Source organism: Ornithodoros turicata, chromosome 4 (genome assembly GCF_037126465.1).
Source record: "Ornithodoros turicata isolate Travis chromosome 4, ASM3712646v1, whole genome shotgun sequence".
Classification (NCBI taxonomy): domain Eukaryota; kingdom Metazoa; phylum Arthropoda; class Arachnida; order Ixodida; family Argasidae; genus Ornithodoros; species Ornithodoros turicata.
Genome location: NC_088204.1, coordinates 62634137 through 62656875, shown reverse-complemented (window position 1 = coordinate 62656875; position 22739 = coordinate 62634137). Strand labels below are relative to the sequence as shown.

Below are 22739 nucleotides of genomic sequence, written 5' to 3'. Positions count from 1 at the left end.
TTATTGTTTGCTTTTTAATATTGCACTTGACACATGCTGATTCTACACTGTCAAAGGAAAAGGTATTTGTGCACAAAATGGGTAAACCAGTTCTGAAGTAGCAGTTTTGTACCTATTTCAGCTGTATTTACCACATTTGAACCATGTGTAAGGCATAGACCGTGGCAGCTAATTGTAGAATACGGGGCTCCACACACGCGCAATGTGCAGCACCACATTATTTTCTGTAGAGATTGTGTTGGTTTAGTTCCAGAGTAGTTTAAATAAACACAGTCTTCAATGCAGTAATATGTGAACGAGTTGGATGAAATATTTTTGGTGCGTCCTCATGCGTGCCGTCCTCACCCCTACGGTCGCATCTCAAGCGCCGACGACTCCCCATATGGCCAACTATGGCCAAGCCATTTCGTTGCGGACGCTTAATGCTACCGCACTTCTCTCGTATTTCGTTTGTGTTAGCGCCACGAAGCAACCATGGCTATACGACCGATGTACAGGCGTCGTGGATAGATGGAGAGTGGACACCAGGAAGGAATGGGGGACAGGGGGCTGGTGTGCGTACTGGGCTGACATAAGGAGAGATTGTGAAGACATTCGTCTAGAAAGCCTGCCGAGAAACCCAGGAAAAACCTTGGACATTCGGCCAGAGGCAGGATTCGAACCCACCACCCAGTTTTCCGCACTACCTTGGCTACCAGCAACGAGTGGACACTTTTACCCAATCGGCCATGCCGCTGATCACTCAGTGTCTGCGTATCGCGTCCTACGGGATTTCGCCCAAGACGTCTGGCAACACGAGTGCCGCTGAGTTAGAGCGTGATGAGGTGGGACTGGTGTGCTTACCCCATATTCAATCTCTGGAGAGTGCGAGGTAATTGTTTTGAAGCCCACGGCCTGAGTTCCAGCGCTATGTGTTCGCCACGCACCATACGGAGCTTGCGTTGAACTAAGCCAATATGTCCCGTGTGCGTACGCGACAGATTTTGACCACTAGTACGTTGGTTTGCATACTGACCGTTTACAAAGATCCTCAGTACTTTGTAACGAAACCTTGTGACATTTGTAGCCGTCATGTCAGCCTAGCCCACGATTTCTGCTAGCTAAAGATATCCGAATGATGCGAAGCACGTGGCCGCTTGTGTCTTATTTTGCATGAATGCGTTCTAATGTCAGACGAAAAAAAAATCAGTGGCGATTTAGCGATAAATGTGAGAGAAATGTATTAGCATTAATCTTTTTTCTGGTCTATACTAGACTTCCGGGTATCCACTTCCGGTCTACACTTGACTTCCGGTTGTCCACTTCCGGTCTAACCTAACTTCCGGTAGTCCACCTCCGGTGCCTTCAGTCTATACTTGACTTCCGGTTCGACGCTAGCATTACTATATGTAAGTCCATTTAATTACCTTTAATTAGCCACAATTACTTTCAGTTACCGTTTAAGGACCGTTTAATTATCGAAGGTAACTGCAGACTACATGGTAATCTTGAATTTCATTTAATTCCCTTTAATTGCTGTCAATTTCCCTTTAGTTGACGTTACTTGCCTTTGGTTACTTTTAATTACTTCCGGTAACCTGTGGTAATCTGTAATTCCATTTAAACTTTCTCCTAATGACATACGTTACATTCATTGCCTTTAAACTCAACACTCTTAATTTAATGACTCTACGGGTCACTGCTAAACAAGTCTAGACATGAGCGTACGGGGAATAAGGCCTATCCGTTACGGCAGGCATGCGAGAAAAGGCTTAAACCTATGCGCAGTAAAACAACGCGCAAACATCGGGCACGGCAAATCATTCACTTTTTCTCCCGCGGCGACGGTGCGACGGATCCCGACGTCAGCCAGGCACAAACTGACTCGGCGCAGGGACGGCGGAGCGACCGAGCGCATGTCTGCTACTCCACGAAAGCCAGCGAGCAAGTGACTGGTGCGACTCACCGCGGCCGCTACGTATGCGCGCGCGCGGGCTCCTAGCGGCCTCATCTCCTCATCTCTCCGGCTCATCTCCTCGCGGGCGCTCCCCGTTTCGGTTTCGCTCCCTGCTCCTTCCACTGCGCGCGCGCTCCTTGCGGCAAAGGGTTGCGTTTCGGTTTCGCTCTCATTTCTTTGTGCGCGTTTATTTGTATAAAGGTTTGTAAAATTTGTATAATCATTCTGACCGATACGTGGAAAACACCATGTGTTGTTTATTCTCCTGCGTTTCTCGCCGACGGGGTCCGAAAAAAAAACGAAGAACTTCGCGAATTTATTCGCGGCACCGTGGAGGAAGCCTTTCAAGTCCACCGCCTGGAATGGTTGCAAGCACGTCAATGACTGTCAATGTCAATGTGTCGGGACGAGATGAAGACGCTCGACGGCATCTTAGCGGCAGACAGACAGACGAAAAAGAAGTCCAACTTCAGCCTGGATAATCTGTATTGGGAACGCAGTTACGATTATCCTACAACGCCGATATCCTACAATGCCAGTTACGTCGTTCCGTGGCGCACCGTGCGCAGCGTGCACGAGATGGAACATTTCGGACAACAGCTATTTGGCAGAAAAAGATTGGAGTATTTTCTGGACGCATAAAAAACAAGGGATGTCGTCGCCCCACGCCTATTTACTCGTGGCTCTTCACAACCATACGCACAAGGATCACAGGCTGCGTAGCAATATCTTTCCGGGAGAACGTCAATATATCTACGCTCCGAAATGAATCTCCACCCTCACCTCACTTTACTCAGAGTGCTCTTGTTGACACGTTCGCGCGTTTGAGAAGCACAAATGCTTCTTACGACGGCTCGCCTACAAAAAGATTCACAAGAATCGCCGGTGGTTCCTTTCCTGCTTTCCGCCATGTTGAACTATTTCGACAATGGCCAAGAGCATTGAAGTGATCAGCTCCATCGGAAATATTCTTTCTTCGAAGGAGAGTGACGACGTCAAAGTAAAACTCTTACTGCAGGCACTGTACCGCATACTCAAGCAGTACGGATTCGATCCCTACGACAATAAAACCAAGAGTTCGACTTTGACTATTCGCTCCTCTCTCCAGAGGTTGATGATGAGGGAGTGGAAAAGGTGGTCTCGGAATTTAAAAAGGTTATTTCCTGGGATCGCGAGGGTTGTGTCTCCGTGTCGGGCAAGCTTAACAGGCACTCCTTCGTTTACGAACTCGCCAATTATTTGTTGCAACGTAAGACTGGAAAGAAACCTTCCTGGTTCCCCAAAGTCGCGAAACTATTGCGCCTGATTTCTCTACCCAAATCTCGCGAGCCTCAACAGCAGCAGCAGCAAGCCTTCATTGCGTGGACGACTTATGGAACTTATGGACTTGTGGAGAAACCAGAGGGTGGCTTGGGGGGAGTGGACCACTGTAGAAAAGCGCGTCACTTGAGCAAAAAGAAGGCTCTCGCCATTCTCAGAAAGTTGGACGCGTACACGCGTAACCAAGTTTAATAGGAGACGCATCATCGAGCTCAAGATCAACGACTTGTGGCAAATGGATCTCGCCGACTTTTCAAAATACAAGAGGTTCAACGGTGGCTACCACTACATTCTCGTGGCGATCGATTCCGTCTCCCGTTATCTGCGCACTCTCCCGCTAAAGATGAAACGCCCCGCCGAAATGAAACGGGCCGTGATAAGACTTTTCCGGGGAGGTAACGTGCCTACACACATCTTTTGCGACATAGGAGGGGAATTCTACAACAAGACCGTCAAGGAGTACCTGTCACGAAATAAAGTCCACATGTATTCCACCTTCTCTGCCGTAATCAAGACATCGCAGGCAGAACAGGTCATACGCACTTTAGGCGACAGAATATTCCTCTATGTTAGAGTAACCGGAAAATACCACTTCGTTTCCGCGCTTCCCAAGATCGTGCGCGACAACAACAACACCAAAGACAGGACGTTGGGCATCAGCCCGTCCGAAGTCACGCCCGAAAACCAATTGGAGCTGTTCAACAAGATAAATGGGAAGCCTGTCATACCCTCCGTGAAAAAGAAGCTCAAATTGGGGTATAAAGTGAGGGTCCTACTACACAGAAAAGGTTTTCAAAAGAGTTTGGAAGGGGGTTGGTTGCCTCAGATTTTCACCGTCTCCCGCCTGAGAGACACCTCCCCTCCTGGAAGATTATCGGGGTAAGGAAGTGGACGGATCCTTCTACCCCGAGGAGGTACTCGTCGTAACCCGAGACGCCAATCAGCCTTGGCCAGTAACGAAAGTGCTGAGAAAGAAGAAAGTGAACTGTCAGAGTTTCTCCTTAGTTCACTGGTTCGGTTACGACAAAGAACACGACAGTTGGGTTCCGAGCAGCGACGTGGTCAAGATTGGGAAATGGCGTCAGACATCTACGGCCACCTCCTGTCGAACGCCAGCATGGATAAGTTTCTGTTGAATAAACTCAACGCCTTCACGGTAGCTTTCTCTAGTCCGCTTCAGCTCTCGAGTCGCTATAAAGTCGATCTGATGGATCTCAGCATAAGCAACGATGTTTTAAATATCGGATACGAAAGGCAAGGTGCGAAAATCGAGGTTTCTTTCACGGACACGGTCGAAGCCGGGAGAACTCTTCGTGTCACCTCGGATCTCGAGAAGGATTTGGGAAAACCCCTTTCGGAATTTAACGTTTCTTTCGCGTACAATAAATCGCGATACGACTTCGTCTTACCTCTAGACGTGAAGACGTGGAATTGGACCCTCGGCTCGCACAGGCGCTCGAAGTCTCGCTAGCATCGCGCGAAGCAGGTCGTGCGGTGAAGCCTCCCAAATTGAGCGAACGCGAAGTCACCTCTATCTTATTGGAGCACGCCGCACCCGTCGCTTTCGGCGACGTCATTTTGACTTCGGAAACCACGTCCCTACGTAACACAGTCAAAAGTATTTCCAGCCGCACAAGCTGGACGCCTCACTAGAATTCGCAGATAACGTCTACTCTCTGAAAACGCCGAAAGGGTTGCACGTACCGGAACCCTTTGTCAAGCTGTTACAGCTCACACCCGTTGAGGGACACGGACTCTCACCCATTCATCAAGCGCGCCAATTTTCATTCACAATCAAGACGAAAATCCCTCGATCTTTTCAAGTACATCTGCTTCCCGGCTACTCTGCAACGCCTCAAGCACTTCTGGATGCGATTAACCAGCGCGTTCCGAACGCGCGCGCTTCACCATCGACGGAACCGAACAGAAATGTAAAATTTGGCTTTCTGAGGGCACCACCTCCTTAAGACTTTCCGAGTACCTCACCGTGCTTTTGGGCTTCGAGTCGCGAACCGTGTTCATGGATAAGAATGCCACGAGCTCCATAAAGGTATTCGTGGAACCCCCGTTTCCCAACATAATCGTCTACATGGATATCGTGGAACCCACGTAAGTGGGGAACGGGAAAAAAATTATATTAAAAATTCTACCCTTTTATTCCGAGAAAGACAAGCACGTCTTCACCTATACGTTAGCTAACATCCAGTATTTTAACCTGTTTCAATTCGAAATTCCCTGAGTGACGACTGTTCTTGAGGACGAAACGGGAAGACGTTTGCCGTTGCGGTCCAAAGGTAGAACCCATTCAACGTTGCATTTCAAATATGTACCGTAATTCCCTCAAAATAAATCCCGTGTACACGGGACCCCTTTTCCAACAAAGGGGGCGGTGTGTTGAGCAACATAACCAAGTTTATTGTTCCCATCTGGCAACAAATAAAACCGATGGCCAAGAGAACGTGAAGCGCTTGGCGCGGAATTTGAGCGATGGCGACGGAATTTGAGCGATGGCGACGGAATATCGCGTGCAGTAAAAAAGACAGCCATAGCAACGGGGAGAGACGTGCTGGATTCGATGGAGGGCTCTGGAAACAACAATGGATAGAAAAGTCGCAAAAGACAACAAAAGGCGCCGACACACGACGCACCTGCAGATACCTTTGGTTCGCCGTGAAGGTCACCCATCCGCTCTGCGCTCCGAGTATCATGACGTCAACCAAAGACAAAAAACAGTCGCAATGCTCGCCGCTCTGTCTGACGAATGACATGATGATATTCGAACCCCCTTCCATTTAATACGGTGTGGAAGATACTTCGTACCAACTCTTTTATCCGGTCAACGGGATAAATAATACAGTGATCGAATTTTCTACTCAAAAATTGCAAATGGCACGCTTAGATCTCTACAGCAGCTTCGTGTCCTTGACCGCGCGCATTGTTCGCGACGATGGGGAACAAATGGACGAGAAAGATGTCGTTTTCCCAACAAAACATCTGTTGAGTGGCATGTTTCAGACGGTCACCGTTTATGCGAACAAGCTCGTCAGTTCCAACGAGTTGTACGCCTATAGGAGGATTTTGGACATCATGCTTCATTCCACGCCCCTGACTCAAGAGACCGTGCACGCGGCTGGACTCTTTGTCGAGGACGACGAACATTTAAAAACCATTACGACGTCTCGTCTCGCGGTCCGAAACAACGTTACGAAGCGACGAAGGGTGAAAAATACTTTAACCTGGTCGGACAGATCAATACCGACCTGTTACAACAGCCGCGCCTGATGGTACTTGCCGTCGAAATTCGCGTCGTTTTACTGGTAAACAACGGCAAATTTAAACTCATATCGACCCCCAACAACAAGAAAACGTACAATTACGAGGTGGACATTAAAGAGATGACGTTACACTTGAAAAAGGTGACGCTGGCACCTTCCCTGTCTTGGGAATACGAGTGGCGCCAGCCATCTACGTCTTATGCGGATTGGAAACCAAAGTGCGGAGTTTGAGTGTCGGAAGCATGGACGCTCACTTTGAAAACTTTCACCCCGAAAGGGTTCCTTCCGACTTACGCATCATCTTGCTCGCCACGTCCGACTTTCTCGGCGACATCCAGTCGAACCCCTACAAATTCCGCCATTACGACCTGTCTCATTCGATGCTGTCCGTGGACGGCCAGCAAGTGCGAGCCGAGTACGACTTTAAGAACGACCTCGTCAAAATTCCCTACTTTAACTTCTTGCACGAACTGGGTGAAAAACATTTCAAGTACAGCTACGGCCGATTTAAAACGAAGGGGTACTTTCTCTACTTCAACTTGGACGTGGACAAGCGTTCTTCTCCTTTGCAACGAGTAGCGAAAAGGAAACGTTCGCCTGCAATTACGGTTCGCTAAAGCCCTTCCACACGCGGTGACCGTCCTCTTGATTTCCGAGTGTCCCAAGCTCATGTGCGTCGGCAAGGACCATACAGTCACCTTCCCATAAAAAAGATGTACGAGAGCCACATCTTGGAACTCGTGTCCCTGAACCTCCTCGCTTCCTCCATGCTGAGAGTCAATTGCGCTTCCAAAGAAGCCTTCATTTTACGCAAGCCCGGCTATTTAATAATCCATACGGAAGAGTGCATGAAGAAAGCGCGGCCAGCACTGGGTGCTCTACGTGAAAAAATACGATGGGTCTGCCGTGATTTTCGACAGTTACGGACTTCCCCCCATCGAAGCAAACCTTCGAAGGACCTTACTAGTGGACGAATATAATGACAAGTGTATTCAATCGCCTTTTTCGCCTTACTGCGGGCTTTTTTTTATCTACGTAGACACACGCATGTTGAAACGCTACAGCTTAAAAAAATGTGTATCCATGTTTTCCTGTAACCTCGAAGAGAATGACAAAACAATAAAACGTCTCCTCGTGAGCGAACTCGCTTCGTAACATAGTCTATTTTTTCACGACAAACACAAGACGCTTGCGAGACGATCTTCTAACGTACTGACCCGACGCTCGTCGCCGGTCACCGTGACGTCGAGGGATGTGTGGAGAAGCCAGTAGCACTGACCCGCATTGATGAGACACGGGTCAAATATCTTGTCTATCTTTTCCAACAGCTGAAGCCTGTAATCTACGAAACGCTTCATTTTCTTTGCAATCTTCCCACTGACGATGGACAGACGTAAGGGTATCGTCTTGAGAATCGGGCGAAAGTCACCCTCGCAGCCATCGCCGAGAATATAATTGCGTAATCGCAGCAAGTCCCGATACATTCTCGTTTGCACAAAGATTGCAAACCTCTGCTCGGGCGACATGACTGAGACGGAATGAGAGTATATACAACTTTTTGTTATTTATCGTGAGAGGTTATACACGAATTAGGCTCTAGCTTTGGTTTCGTAGCCGGGAAGACAGTCCAAATACTGACGAAGGCACAAGTCTAGCCAATGGCTGGGGTTTCTCGACCAGAGTCCACTGCAACGACAGGTGCTCAGCTGATCGCCGATCCGCAAAAAGAAGGTCTTCGGAGGAGGCTTGGAGGTTAAAACCAGGGGTAGATCTCCCGTCAGTATAGCCATTCCTAGTCTGTACAGTCTTCTTCAGTCACTGATGGTCCATCTTCTCAATCTTCCTTCAATAGTCGGCGTCCTTCGCAACGTATGTCGAACGGTACCGTCCGAGAGCCGAGAAATGGGCGTATCAATCGGTCCGTCCAATGCTTTTACTCGGAAAAAATGTGACTGGATATAGAGCGTATTAAAAATAATGAGGAAGCGTGCCTATAGACCACAATCCACCGCAGTTGGTACAGAACAAGCAGAAGCTGCCAATCTCCTGAAATATGTGAGGCGGGAAAAAACCGACTTCACGCGCAGCAAAACTGTTGTAAACTGTTAACGAAACTCTTCAATCATTTTGACGACGATGATGACGTCATGGGTATTACTTACGAGGATCTACCAAGCTGAGCATGTCAAGAATGACGACCAAACGATCGCTTCGACATTTATAGTAAAGCCTTTCCTTTCACTCTCTATAACGTCCTTGAACGTGTTTGGACATGTTTTGACGTATTCAGACACGAACCCCGCGATACGAAAATGTCATGCAGCACGAATTAGCCTAGTGGTTATTGTATCACGATCAGTGCGGGAGGTTCTTGGGTTCGAATCCCACTCTGGGCCTTCTTGTCGCCATATAGAAGTCGGCCCAGAAAGCACCAGAGTGTTAGCTAGACATTAGCGTAATGTTTTATTCAACGACAGTGGGATCATTTTTATATATGCAACAATCCAACGAAAAAAGGCGCGAAAGACGGAAGGCGGGATAGGCAAAGTACAGACGAGCAACAAGCAGACAAGGGCAATGCGAGGTGGAGGAGAGCGGTGTAGCGACTGTAAAAGGTGCTCTGGTTCTACAACGATTGACCAAGAGCCCACGAGGGGCATCCATCCACAACGTGAGCCGTTTTGTGGAGAAAAATGTAAGTTGACCGGCTCTGCTGTGCGAGTGTATTCTATATATGGTATTGTTTCTCAGGAAATGATGATGACCACTGTCACCGCATGTCACTAAACACATACAGGGACTCATCCCATCCTCTGTCATCATCAATCTCAAGGGTTCCTCAACTGAAGGGAAAAGTGAGCATTGTTTCGTGAGGGAAAATATCGTACTGATTTTGTTTGACCGCACTGCCACGCTGTCTCGTATGTCAGTACGACCCCATCGATGCCATGCTCGTGGCCGTAGAAAGAGAGCATGAAGCTAGAATAGAGAATCTCAAAAACAGTCCAGTCGTCCTATCAGACGACGACGACGACAATAGAATCAGTAGTCCACCTTTCCTAATAAGTGAAACGGACGACGACGAACCCCTAGATGGGCACCACAATACAGACGAGATCAGTCGTATGCGGATTTCATTCCTCTGTCTGGTAGGGCTAGAGATGAATCACCAGATGCAAAGCCAGATTTTCGAAGGGACGAGGACTCCGTCGAGGGCCATAGAATTGTCGAATTGAGAGAACACGTCATAGAGAGTCACCCCTCCGTCACGAAGAGACGATTTCTTCCTTTCTTTGTCACAGATGAGGCATTCGACGGAATGGCGACTAGGTACACGCCTCTCTGCTGTCCGCACAACGACAACATTGACGATTTGCGACTGTATCTACCGAGCATAGCTCCAGTAATCATGCGCGTCCTGGAAGCATATCCCATGCCTTTCAAATTTTGTCTGTGCTCGAAGGCGCTCATGGTTAAGGACGGAGCCGATGGGTTGACTTCTCATGTCCTTCACGTGAACCTTCACATGAGAGTGGTTCATAACCACCAAGAAATCGAAGGCGCGATAACTGCTGCTGTCGCAGGATCCTCGCAATGTGTAGAAAACTATGCGAGACAAGGATCTAGATTCACCTCCAACGACGTTCAATGTATCGACTTAAAACTAACGCGTTTGAGACCGAAGCGGATTGGGTGCACGATCGAGCTTCCCGAGCTGCTAAAAAGAAAACGAAAGACTCTCACAAACGTTAAGCTACCACCGAATCATGAAAACGAAACGAGTGTTTCAAGTATAGCGTGCTGGCACTCTTGCATCGATTGAAGAGGAATGCGAACGATTATGTCAGATATCACAAATATATGAATCCGTGGAACCTGGGGAGACGCATAACATACTAGCCGTCGTGCTTCCCAGTCACTTACGAAGAAATTACCCTGTGGGAGAGAAAAAACAAGGTCTCCGTGTACATCTACATGATGGACGAGCAGACGAATTCGATATCTACCGGACAGCATCCTCTCGTTCCGTCAAGACAATTTTTTGCGAGCCTACGTGCAGAGAAACGTCGCGTTGAGGAACGCCGTAAGCACGAAATTCGAGCGACCGCTGTACAAAACCATGTCAAATAGCACGTTGGGTTAGTCGATACAAAATTTGAGACGTATGAAAAAGTATACCATAGCCTACGACAAAGACACCACTCTACGAATGCTAGTTCCATCAACAGTGAGCATTTCCAGATTCTGAGTGACAAGCGCATCTTGTACGAGATGCAGGAGAAGAGGGTTAAATGCACACACCCCCTTTACGTGGGCTTTACCATTCTAGATATATCCAAAGTCCGAATGTACACTTTCATCTACAAGTCGCTCTTTTCTCGTTTGACCTGCCCAGTGCAATTGATCTACAGCGATGCGGACAGCATAATTCTTGCTCTCACGTGTGAAAGCCTGGAAGAGCAGCTGATGAAGAGCAAGAACGAGTTAGATCTGTCCTCCTATCCACCACACCACCGCTTTTCAACGGCGAGCACGCGAACCAGATGGGTTACTTCGAAGACAAGGCGGGAGGAGGAATTATTCAGGAAGTCGCAGCCATCCGAGCTAAAATGTACAGCATTCTCTTGGCTGAGTCACACAAACAGATCGCTAGAGCGAAAGGAGTTAACAAAGACATGGTGAGGAAACATTTATTCCACGAAGTGTACCGAGATTCTCTGTTCAATGAAAAGATTGTCTCTCGAAGCAGTGTACCATCCAAAGTGTAAAGCAAACAATGTACACCATTTCGAGACTCAAGAAGAGCTTGGTCCCCTACGAGGGGATGCTATCTCGTGGATGTCGTACACTCCTTCCCTTACGAAAGCTGTGAATACGGTAAGCTTTCCTAGTGTTTTGACGCGCATAGGATTACGATAGTGCTCTCTTTTTGTGTAGCATCGGAAGATCCAGAAGAGAGCCCGAGAGCGTCGTCCTCAGGGATCGAGTGACTGTAAAACAAAGAGCAAGTCCTTCGTGCACGCGCATAGAATCGAGAATAAAAGGTTCTAGTCCAGATATGCTTCTCTCTCTCTCTCTCTCTCGCAGACAGGAGAAGCACGGGTCATTGTGGCAGTGTGGTAGCGGAATGGGTGTATGAAAAGTGCTGGTGCCGTGACACGCGCAATGACGATGCTATGATGAAGATTCCCCTTCCTTTTCTAGCCGTCTGATCTTCTCGTAATGTTCTGTTCGTGAGATCAGGCAAGTCAGGGAAGGTGCAGGATCTATCGACCAACTCAAAAGACGTCTCTGCATGTATTCAATAAAGGTGTTCCCATGAAAAAAGACACAGAGTCTCATCAAAGTTATTCAGACTGTTTAATGCGTTGCATTTCGATAACCAAAGGGTATTTCAATAAGTCGGTGACAAAGTTCACGATGTAAACCGCTTGCAAATGTCGCTGCTTCCGCAGGGCGTACTTAATATGAGCGAAGGCACGCGTGAGACGGTCCACGATGTCTGCAGAGACGTAGCTGAATTCGGCGTTTGCCAAGCTCACAAATTCGCTCATCAGTCCAAGGGGTCCGTCCGGAACCTTTATGCAGACATTCTTGTAACGGGCGTGGGGTCCGACGCAACATCTCCTGCAGTGGGCCCGGAGATATCTCTCCTGTATTGCCCACCATTTCAATTACGTAGGGAAAAGCAGTGATGAGGAACACGTTACAGGGGCTTTTCTTGTTGAAACATTCACACTCTATGAAAGATAAAAGTCACTGAAAAGGTTACCCAGCTGTAAGATTCGAACCCACATCTTCTGGATTACCAGTCCAGGGTTCTACCAATTGATCTAAGCTAACACGCCTTCTCAGCGACTTCCAGGGTGCGTCATAACGGACAAACCAGTCACTCTCTCTCACTCATCCTCCTTTCACTCTTACATTTTTTGCCTTGAGGCCTTGTATGTGATTGTCCCTTCGATGTTGTTCCATTGTTCCAGCCTCAGAACATATCAGTTCTCTCACATTCATTCTCCACTTTTTCCCAAGAAGCGTGGGTATGGGGACAATTTCGTAACCTGTGGTAGCTGAACATTTTCACGTATTGATGACGCGAGCGCAGTGCGCGTTGCCTTTATACAAACAAACGCGCGCAAAGACACGAGAGCAAAACCGAAACGCAACCCGTTGCCGCTAGGAGCGCGCGCGCAGTGGAAGGAGCAGAGAGCGAAACCGGAACGGTGAGCGCCCTCGAGGAGATGAGCCGGTTGGCGCAGAAGACGCTAGGAGCGCGCGCGCGCATGCGTAGCGGCCGCGGCGAGGCGCCCCAGTCAATTGCTCGCTGGCTCTCGTGGAGTGCAGACGTGCGCTTGGTTGCTCCGCCGTCCCTGCGCCGGGTTAGTTTGTGCCTGGCTGTCATCGGGATCGGTCGCACCGTCGCCGCGGGGGAAAAGGTGAGTGATTTGCCGTGCCCGATATTTGCACGTTGTTTTACCACGCATAGGGTTAAGCCTTTTCTCACATGTTTGCCGCAAACGGATAGGCCTTATTTCCCCTTACGTGCATGTTTAGACTTGTTTAGCAGTGACCCGTAGTGTACCAAGCCTGTTGATGCACATTTAGCATTGTGAGCCTAGCATTTTGTAGTTGTCGTCTTGTGTTCTGTTGAATTTTGTAGGTGATGACGCTGCGGTTAGGCCTAACACGGCGCCTTTTCCCCGATGTGTACTGTTGTCTCCGAGCTGTTTAGCAGTAGCGGTTAGGCCATTTCCACGCGCTCTGGCATGCCTAGACTTATTGAACAGTGTTGCCATTTTTACCTGATGCTAGTATCTTGTTGTTCTCTGTCTGTCTCTCTCTCTTACATGCATATCCACATGACGGTGGTGCCATCTCGTCTGATGTCTTGCAACTAGCTTGCCACCTGCCTCTGCAACCATCGTGCCCAACGATGCCCAGTCACCCGCACCGGAGAGATTTTTTCAAGATGGCATCGTTGATCTTCAAATAAATTATTTCTCTGTCTGCTCCCTTTCTATTTAGTTATTTTTTCTACAACGCGAGTTTTACATAGAAAATTGACGACAAGTGTTGCATTGAGTTAGATTTTGCACTATTTTAAAATTTTCAACATTTTTAAAAATTGAAAATAATTTAAAGTAATTGTGCAGTAAAAAGTGCAATACTTGCCTTGGATTTTCTGTGTAAATCTTGGGTTGAATACTTACTACTGTCCTCCACGGATAGTCACAAACCCAACAAAAATTATGCACGGTATCTTAACAGAAATAGTCTAAAAATCGAATAATAGTCAAACCACATCACCCTTTCGCGTGGGATTATCGATGTCGTGGTCCCGGAGGAATGAAGTGGCATTGCACTTTCGAAATCGACTGAAATAGATGCGACCGACACCCAGGAGTACTCTGGTGAGCGAAAAGTGTGTGTGTCCGGTTTTTTTTTTTTTTTCTCGGAGTATTTTGCAACGAATAAAATGAGCTGCTGCGAATGGAGGACGAGCGGAGGAGGTAATAGTTGTCGCATATGTTGTGGCTAAGAGGCACAAGTGGCTAAGAGGCAGTGTCTCAGATATTCCTATTGGTTACCGTAAGCACGAGACCCCTCCCGCCTCACCGACCGCCGTAATGCGAGGGCTGATGTAGATTGCCATTGACGCAGGCCCAGATCCGGAAGTACGCCCCAACGTGCACCATTAACACCGAGCTAAAGAGAAATCGCTATCAGAGCGGTGAGGCTAACTCAACGTTTTATTGCATGTCCCGGAGCTCTGCACAGCAGAATCCTCGATCAGATGCCTTTCAACATGTTGTGTACTCTCTGGTCGTGTAGTCTTTTAGGTAGCTGGTGAAAGTGAAGCTGTTGTAGTTATTGTCGTTGCACTTGTTTGCGTAATCGTCAAACTCGATGCCGTGCGCGACGTATCCGCCATCAAAGGAGTGGGTCGTGGCAACCATGCACATCTGAAACAGTTCATCCGGAAGGAGATATATTATGTATGGAGGTATCCGGGTAAACAGGCTATTCAGGTACCCCTGAACCCTACCCACTTTTTTTATGCCCACTAAACGAGCACGACACGGTGACCAGGTGGAGCCTTGTACAGTGGCGCGCAGACTTGCCTTAACCAGCGGAACGCGTGTCATTGGGCGCTGTTTGACAGCTGGAAACGAGATTGGGATGATCCACTATCCCCTTGAAGGGAGGGTCCGTACACACAATGGATGCGTTCGCGTTTCGATTTTTCCATTGTACGTACCGACCCTCCCTTCAACGGGATAGTGGATCATCCCAATCTCGTTTCCAGCTGTCAAACAGCGCCCGATGACACGCGCTCCGCCGGTTAAAGCAAGTCTGCGCGTCACTGTACCAGTACTCCTTAATTTTAATTCACTGTAATCGTCGCGAAGCAACTGTGTCTACGAGCAAGACGTGGAGATAGGACAGCAAGCAGGAGCATGGGGACATGGCGTTACAATACGTCCTGTGGCAACGTCAGGAGGAACTGTGGAGACATTCGTCTGGAAAGTATACCTGAAAGCTGATCACCCTAACCGCTATGCTACGTCAGCTGGTACGCCAGCGGACGGCAGTGGACATGAGATTCGTCGGTTGCAACGTTCTTTATGGGCGAAAGAAAGTATTTGAAGTATGGAATTAAAAGGACTAAATACAAAGCTTAGGGATGAAATTATGGGTGTCATTAGCACAGGCTAGTATAATTTCCGCTTTCTCTCTCTTACCCCTTCTTCTCAAGAAGGCCGACAACGCGGAGCGCGTTCTAATTGGTCTGCGCAAACGATTCGTCCAACCATCGCGGGAGATCGGTTGAACAGCCCAATCCGAGGCCTTTCCTCAGTGGCGCGCTTCTTGTGAAGGGGGGGGGGGGAGGGCTCGTAAACAGCTGTTTCTTTCGCTCATACAATCACGAGGGACGCAACGGGTGAATGTTGCTACTTTTGCATTGCTCTCAAGGTAACGTCATCTTTCGTTCTGCGATGATACATTTTTGCTGTTTAGTGACCCTTTTAGAGGAAGAACTTCAAATGAATAAGTCTAACAGCCCTCCTGCGAAGCCCTTTCGCACGAAATCGACATATTTCCTGGGTTATTCGGAATTTGTCATGGCTGGTCGGCAACCGACCCGTAGCTACACCGGGAGGAGCAACTGGAAAATCTTCCTCGTATCACCTCGCGTTTATCTATACGTCCTCTTCCACACCTCCTCCTAACGTATTCACCGCAAAGGGAGAGAGGGAAATCACTCGCCAAGGCCACGCCCACATTTTCCCAGAGTGACGTTGTGCATACGTTTTTCTGCGAGTATTTTCATTTTAATGTCAAACCCCGTTGATTTCAACGATTTTTTCTTTCAGTGTCAATAGTAAATTATAGAGGTTCGAGTTGGCAAAAAGCGGATTCGGTAAATCAGGGGACCAGCGGCATGGCCGAGTGGGCCAAGCCGTCCGCTTATTGGTGGAAACCAAGGTCGTGCTGCAGACTGCGAGGTGGTGCGTTCGAATCCTACCGCCGGCTGTGCTGTCAGAGGTTTTCCCTGGGTTTTCTGAAGACTATCCAGACAAATGTCGGCACAGTTCCCCTTGAAGTCCGCCCAGGACGCATAATAATCCTCATGTCCCCCACACTTTCCTGCTGTCCTCTCTCCGTCTGTCCACATCTGTACGCCGCTCATAGCCACAGTTGCTTCGCAGCGCTAACACGCAATCAAAAAAAATCAGGGAATACCATAAAAAGAATAGCCTCAGAAGGCCCACTGCCCGTTTAACCGGTGCATTCCGCAGTTGCATACTGTTTGTGCTGAGACTGTAGAATGATGTTGATAGCACGAACGTGTAGAGAGTGATTTTGACTGAACATGATGGGTAATATTAGAGCGCCAAACATGATATTGATTTCGCCATATTGATGCCGCTTATTATGAGCCAGCGGGGCTCATGGGCTCAGACCCAAAATATAAATGCCGCCAATGAAGACAACGTTCTCCTACGAATTTTCGGAAGATGCCGCGACACTCCAGAGTCTCGGGTCCCTCAAGAATATGCATACAAATCATGAGGAGAAAGGGTAGGAGAAAAGCTGAGAGAGACAGTGCAGTGGGGGCGAGCAAATGACTTGTACGAACGCGATTATCTCCTCACACCGTCGATATCTGGGACGGTGACTTGGCCTGGCTTGGATTGTGCTTCAACTGGATCTTTAGCGCGCTACAATCCACGCAAGCCAACGTCTGGTAACAATGGGGTATCTAAGGGCGGCCTCCGGCATTGCACGCATCGGGATAGGAACAAATACATGGGAAAATGGCGACCTTGTTGGACCTGGTTGGTTCGTAGTTATTATGAGAGTTCTATAAGAGTAGGTAACGTCTATCCTAAGCCAACAACACAGGCGTCTTCGCCCAACGTCGCATATGTCGTCCAGCCAGCGTGGTTACGAAAGGAAGATTTGACCTCCGAGGAGCAGTGCTGCCAGGCACATTTCAGGCGGTTGCGTATCTTACGACATGATGCTTCTCAAAACTACAAGTTTTACGATACACATAAGCAATATTGTGGGAGCAAAGAGAATACAAAGTGCGGATTGCAATCACATAAGTTCTACAAGAATATCAAGGCTGAATTCCAGTGTGCACTCACTACCAGAACCAGGAATGATATGAATATCGATTCTAATTCAAACAGGGAGGGCGCCGTACGCCTTTTTATAATACAGGGTGGTCCACCAACCATGATAGAAATTCATTGTAAAAAACGCAGGCCCCGGAGAGACATGCGGTCAAAGGATTCTTCCCTGCCAATAACTTTTGACACATATTGGTATTTCATTTCAGTTGACGGAAAGTTAATTTCTTGAATTGAACTCCGAAATTTCCCAAGTCACCCTAACGTTTTCTTTGCGGAAATGGGTTCCCCGTGGTCATTTTACTCAGTATAGCACATAATCCCGCTCGTAATGTAATGGCAATTGCCGAAATAAATTCCCCGAAATTCCGTGGAAACGAGCCTTTGGCTCCGCCTCTTTTTTGACGGCTCGCTGTTTGAGCGCAAAGCTGCGAAGAAAGGAGGTTACATTGAAAGGCCACACGAGGGGGGAAAGGGTTACGAGCCCTACTAACGGAACAAACACGCGCCTGGAGTGCGGGAATTAGCGCTATCTTATCAAAAATGAAACCTTTCCCCCCTCGTGCGACGTGTCAATGTAGCCTCCTTTCTTCGCAGCTTTGCGTTCAAACAGCGAGCCGTCAAAAAAGAGGCGAAGCCAAGGGCTCGTTTCCACGGATTTTCGATGAACTTATTTCGATATGCACTCGATATGCAATTGCCATTGCATTACGAGTGGGATTATGTGCTATACAGATACGCTATATATGGATTATGAGTAAAATGACCTCGGGGAACCCATTTCCACAAAGAACAACAACAACAACTTTATTTTGAGATGGAGAGTGGGGAGGTTCATCGCCAGAGGCGATACTCTACCCCATTGCTGGTGGGGATATGGGGAATAAAATAATGAGCCTCTTCACAATAACGATAGAAGTCCGATGGTGTCCAGAAATGTCAAAAGAGCTTTGAGCGCAGATCGTTGCTGGGCTGGATTGGGCCAGGGACCAAGCAATTTCGATACGGCGAAGGGACGAGAGTTCAACTGACTAAGAGACTCGGAGAGTGAGGTTCGGGAAGGTTGGTAGTGGGGGCAATGCAGAAGAATGTGCTCCAGATCCTCGAGAGCACCACAGTGGCACCAGGTGGGAGAGTCAACTTGTCTCAAGCGGTAACGCCACTGAGCTGTAAAGGCCACATCGAGTCGCATTCGGAGGATTAATGCAGCATCTTGAAGAGAGGTGTTTCGTGGCATGCGGAAAGTGAGTGTTGGATCAACTATGCTCAACATAGATGGGGGAATGTCGGTTGTCCATTGGCGGGAAGCCAGGGGTGTCACGAGGCGTCGCAGAATGGAACGGCGGTCTCCTCACAGCAGAACAATACTGGTCCGTTTCCGATACGAGAGTGCTGCTGCTTCTGCGGCGCTGTCGGCCTGCTCGTTCCCCACGACACCACAATGGGCTGGAGCCCACTGGAGAACTAGCCTGTCGCCTGCTGCGTAGACAGTGTGGTAAGCCATTAACACATCTGTGAGTAGGGGTGCGGATGGGCCTCGTATGCCGGAATTTTCAGAAGTGCAGTTTTGGAGTCTGTGAAGACTGCCCATTCCCGCGTGGTAAAATCAGCGATGTGTTGTAGAAAGAAAAGGATGGCTCGACAAAGGAAACGTTAGGTTACCCTGGGCAATTTCGGAGTTCCATTCAAGAAATTAACTTTCCGACAATTGAAATTAAATAAAAATGTTACCAATATGTGGCAAAAGTTATTCGCATTCCTTCTGACAACAGTGAGTCAGTCTAGTTGTCCTTCCTTGTCTCCCGAGGTACACGCCACAAGTGATGACCCGACAATGAACGTTTCTCCAAACGCTCCTCGATGGGCAGACCTTCCACGTGCTCACGGACCATAAGCCTCTGACGTTTACGTTCAAGTCTAACCGTTGTGCGTACTCCTCTACCGACCTTCGTCACCTGTGCTACATCTCTGAGTACACCACGGACATTCGCTTTGTGCACGGTGCTGAAAACGAAGCAGCGGATGCCCTTTCCCGCATCGAGGCCGTCCGTGTCTCCGGCATCACTCTCGAAGCCATCGCGGAAGCACAGGCAAATGACCAAGATCTCCGTGATTATGCGTCTGCTGGCAAGCGCAAGACGTCCCTCCAGCTCAAGTACATAGCTCTCCCCGTGGCGCCTTGCGACATCGCCTGCGACGTTTCCGGTGATCCGTATCTCCCTCCTTCGCTCTGTTTCCCAGCCTTCCAGAGCTTACACAGCATTGCTCATCCCGGCATCCGGGCCACTCAGCGTCTCTTGTGTTCCCGTTTCGTCTGGCCGGGCATAAACGCCTACGTCAGACGCCGGGCAAGATCCTGCATGGCCTGCCAGCGGGCCAAAATAACCCGTCACACCAAGTCGCCCGTAGGCCGGTTTCCCCTGCTATAGACAGCCGCTTCCGTCATCTCCATGTCGACATTGTCGGCCCCTATCACCCTCCCGCGACTATCCGTACCTCCTTACCATGGTCCATAGGTATACTTGGTGGCCTGAAGCTGTGCCCATCCCCGACATGACCGCCGACACCGTAGCTCGTGCGATCGTCTCTACCTCGATCGCCCGCTACGGATGCCCCTCTCGCATTACGACCGACCAGGGCAGGCAATTCCAAAGCTCCCTCTTCAAGGCTCCCATGACCCTGCTGGGAGTTCACCACATCAGAACGACTGCCTATCATCCGGCCTCCAACGGTGCTGTAGAGCGCTTCCACCGCCAGCTTAAGGCATCTCTTATTGCTCGTGAGGCCCACGTCACCTGGGTATAGACCATCTGCCGATTGTGCCGATAGACCGTTACCTGCGCTACTCCCCTCTCTCTGTGTCTTGTGTTACTTCAGCCCTTCTTCGGGGAGGGGGAGCCCTGTAGCGGCCACCTATCGGTGCCGCCCGTCGACGACGATCGCACTAAATCTGACGCGAGCTCACGGGGCCGCTTCTGCGTGCCAGTGCGCTTTCGCATTCCTTCTGTCAACAACAGTCAGTCTAGTTGTCCTTCCTTCTCTCCCGAGGTACACGCCACAGCAGGAAAAAAATTCGTTGACCGCATGTCTTTCCGGGGCCTACGTTTTTTACTATCAATTTCTGTCATGGTTGGTGGGCCATCCTGTATGTAATTGGTACCCAAAGGAGTACGACGCACTCTCTTCGAATCCTGGAGCGATAACCCTATATTATTCGTGGCGACGGTATGCGAAGAGTGTGCTATGCGGCGAAGTTCCGTTTTTAGAGTGTGGCAAAGTCAAGTACCGTATCCGCGGCATGCGATCAACGGAAATATACAGTCATTCACACTCCCATTAGCTCCAACAACTTCAACTTTATTTGGATTTGGAACTTTTATAACAATCTGCTTTAGATCTTCTAGAACACCGCATTGACAGCATCTGGGGGAGTAAACTTGCTCAAGCGGTATAACGCCACTGTGCTGTAAAAGCCGTTGGTGCCAGTGTAGACGGGTAGACATCCAGCGAACCGATAGGGAAGTATGAAGGGAATTGCCTCAGGACGAGAGCCGCCGATATTTTGAAGAGAGACCGTTCTTTTGGTGCCAGTGCGTATGGTACACACTTAAAAATGAACATTACGGCATGGCACGCTCCTAGCCAACAACCAACTCGAATGACACCGTTCTTGCCCCGATTTGTTGAGCACCTTCTCTGCACCACTACAGTACATACAGTACTGCATGGTACAGTACAGTACATAACTGCTACAAAAAAAAAGCGTACGGAAAGGAGTACAGTATGGAGAATAGCTCCTCTCCCGAGCTGCCCACAATAAGTTGCTTTGTAAACATACCTTCCACAGGATGTCTTTGGGTGTGTCGTAGACCATCACTTCCGTATAATACCCTAGCTGCTTCGCGAACAAGTACTGTTGATGCAGCGTGCTGTCCGCCTTGTTGATGTCGCCAGCTGCTGCTGCACATATCTACAACAGAAAGACGTTCGCTCAGAAGGCAGTCGACGCATGCATGTCACTGCCCGACATTTCAACAGAGCTTCTTGTGCGGCAGCAGAGCTTGCAATAACTGTCTGCAGAAAGTAAGAGCTACCAGCTACTGTTGCAATGACCATAAATGTATTTGAGTCATTATACTGACACAATAGGCTGGTTCACGTATTTACATGCGTTGAGCGTACTGAGGCCATTGCGTAGCGCTTCCTGGTATACTGCAATAAAGTTCATGGCACTTTAACAAGTTTAAGGCATAAGCAATCATGGCAAAAAAATGCCAACGGCCCAATGTATCAGCAACTGCTGTTCTCAAGGGGTCCCTAACTCGAGACCCGAGGGGGAACAGAAAGGTGCTGCAAGTTTCTATAGGTTCAGCGTGTCGAGTATAGGGACGTTCTGATAGGGAACTTCAGATATGCGGCGGAGTTCGAACCCAAAAAACGGAGAGAAAGGTCACAGAAAGGGAGCCACCTCAGTAATTTCGAAAATAACGCCGTAACCCCTGGTCTTTCCCTTCTTTTATTTTTCCTTTTTCTTTGCGTTATACATATTCCCCTGGAAACAGATGGGTAGTGCCAACTGGAAAGTCGAAGCGCAAGGAACGGATCATAGGCACCCAAAAATGACAAGTAAGTCGGACGTGGGGTGAGCGAGTTACAACACTAAACAGCAGGAAGTGTTTGCAGACGGCGTCACCAGTCGAACTGGCGCCAGGCTCCCTATGTTGATACCGGGAGGACGAAACGCCGCGCGCCTACGGGATGATCGTGCAGTGCAATGCGTCCATGATGTAATGAATCTCTTCTGTAACGGTGTCCCAACCCATTTAATGCAGGTGCCAGTCAATTGTATCACCATCGATATAACAAGCAGCTTCTGTACAGTAAACTTTATGGCAGCGCCTTGTATAGCTGATATACTTCTGGTAAGAGTCTAGTATTACAGGTATTCAAAACAAATCGGCTGATACCCCTGCTGATACGTTCTTCGAATTTCGAGGGCAGCACGAACCAATGAGCGCTCATATTCACAAGTGGCGAGACTCATGCACAATCATGCTGGTGGGTCTCCATACAAAATAGTTAATTTGAACTTGTCGCTACCGCCATTGTTCGTGACTTATTCCGAAAAAGTGCAGCCGAATTAATATTCGGCGTTGTACTAGCTTTAGCTTTGTTCAAAGCTTGCATTGTCTCATACAGGAGATGCAGATACACTGCATATACCAACAGTTCGGTGTGGCACAAACTTGGAAAATAACAAGATAATGGTTATACCAACCTGTGCGGTGAATAGGATATGCCAAGTCTTCCCCACGGAAACTACCACAGACTTTAAATACCCGAGATACTAGGTGGAGGTACGTCTCACCATAATTTCCCTCATTTCGTTCATATTTACGAAAAGGTGGACTTAGTATATGGATTGCTTGTACGCAAGTCGAGTACAGTTCATGGTCACTCATAGCCATCCACAAATATATATCTATATATATCAGACACTTTCTAACCCAGATTTAAATTGTGTAACCTTCATGTAGCATTTGGAATTTCATAAAGCTGGTACTA

At 48.5% G+C, this 22739-nt stretch overlaps 1 protein-coding gene across 1 annotated transcript in view; it reads right to left on the bottom strand.

Annotated features, from left to right (window-relative positions):
- Nucleotides 1–14264: 14264 nt before the first annotated feature.
- The window catches only part of LOC135393297 (uncharacterized), a 92518-nt gene continuing 84043 nt past the window's right edge, over nt 14265–22739 (bottom strand). The window contains exons 9-10 of the mRNA XM_064623767.1: nt 21013–21144; nt 14265–14495 (exon numbers count right to left, since the gene is read on the bottom strand). Of these exons, the coding sequence (XP_064479837.1) occupies nt 14334–14495; nt 21013–21144 (294 nt within the window). The 3' untranslated portion in view covers nt 14265–14333. The remainder of the gene's footprint in view (nt 14496–21012; nt 21145–22739) is intronic.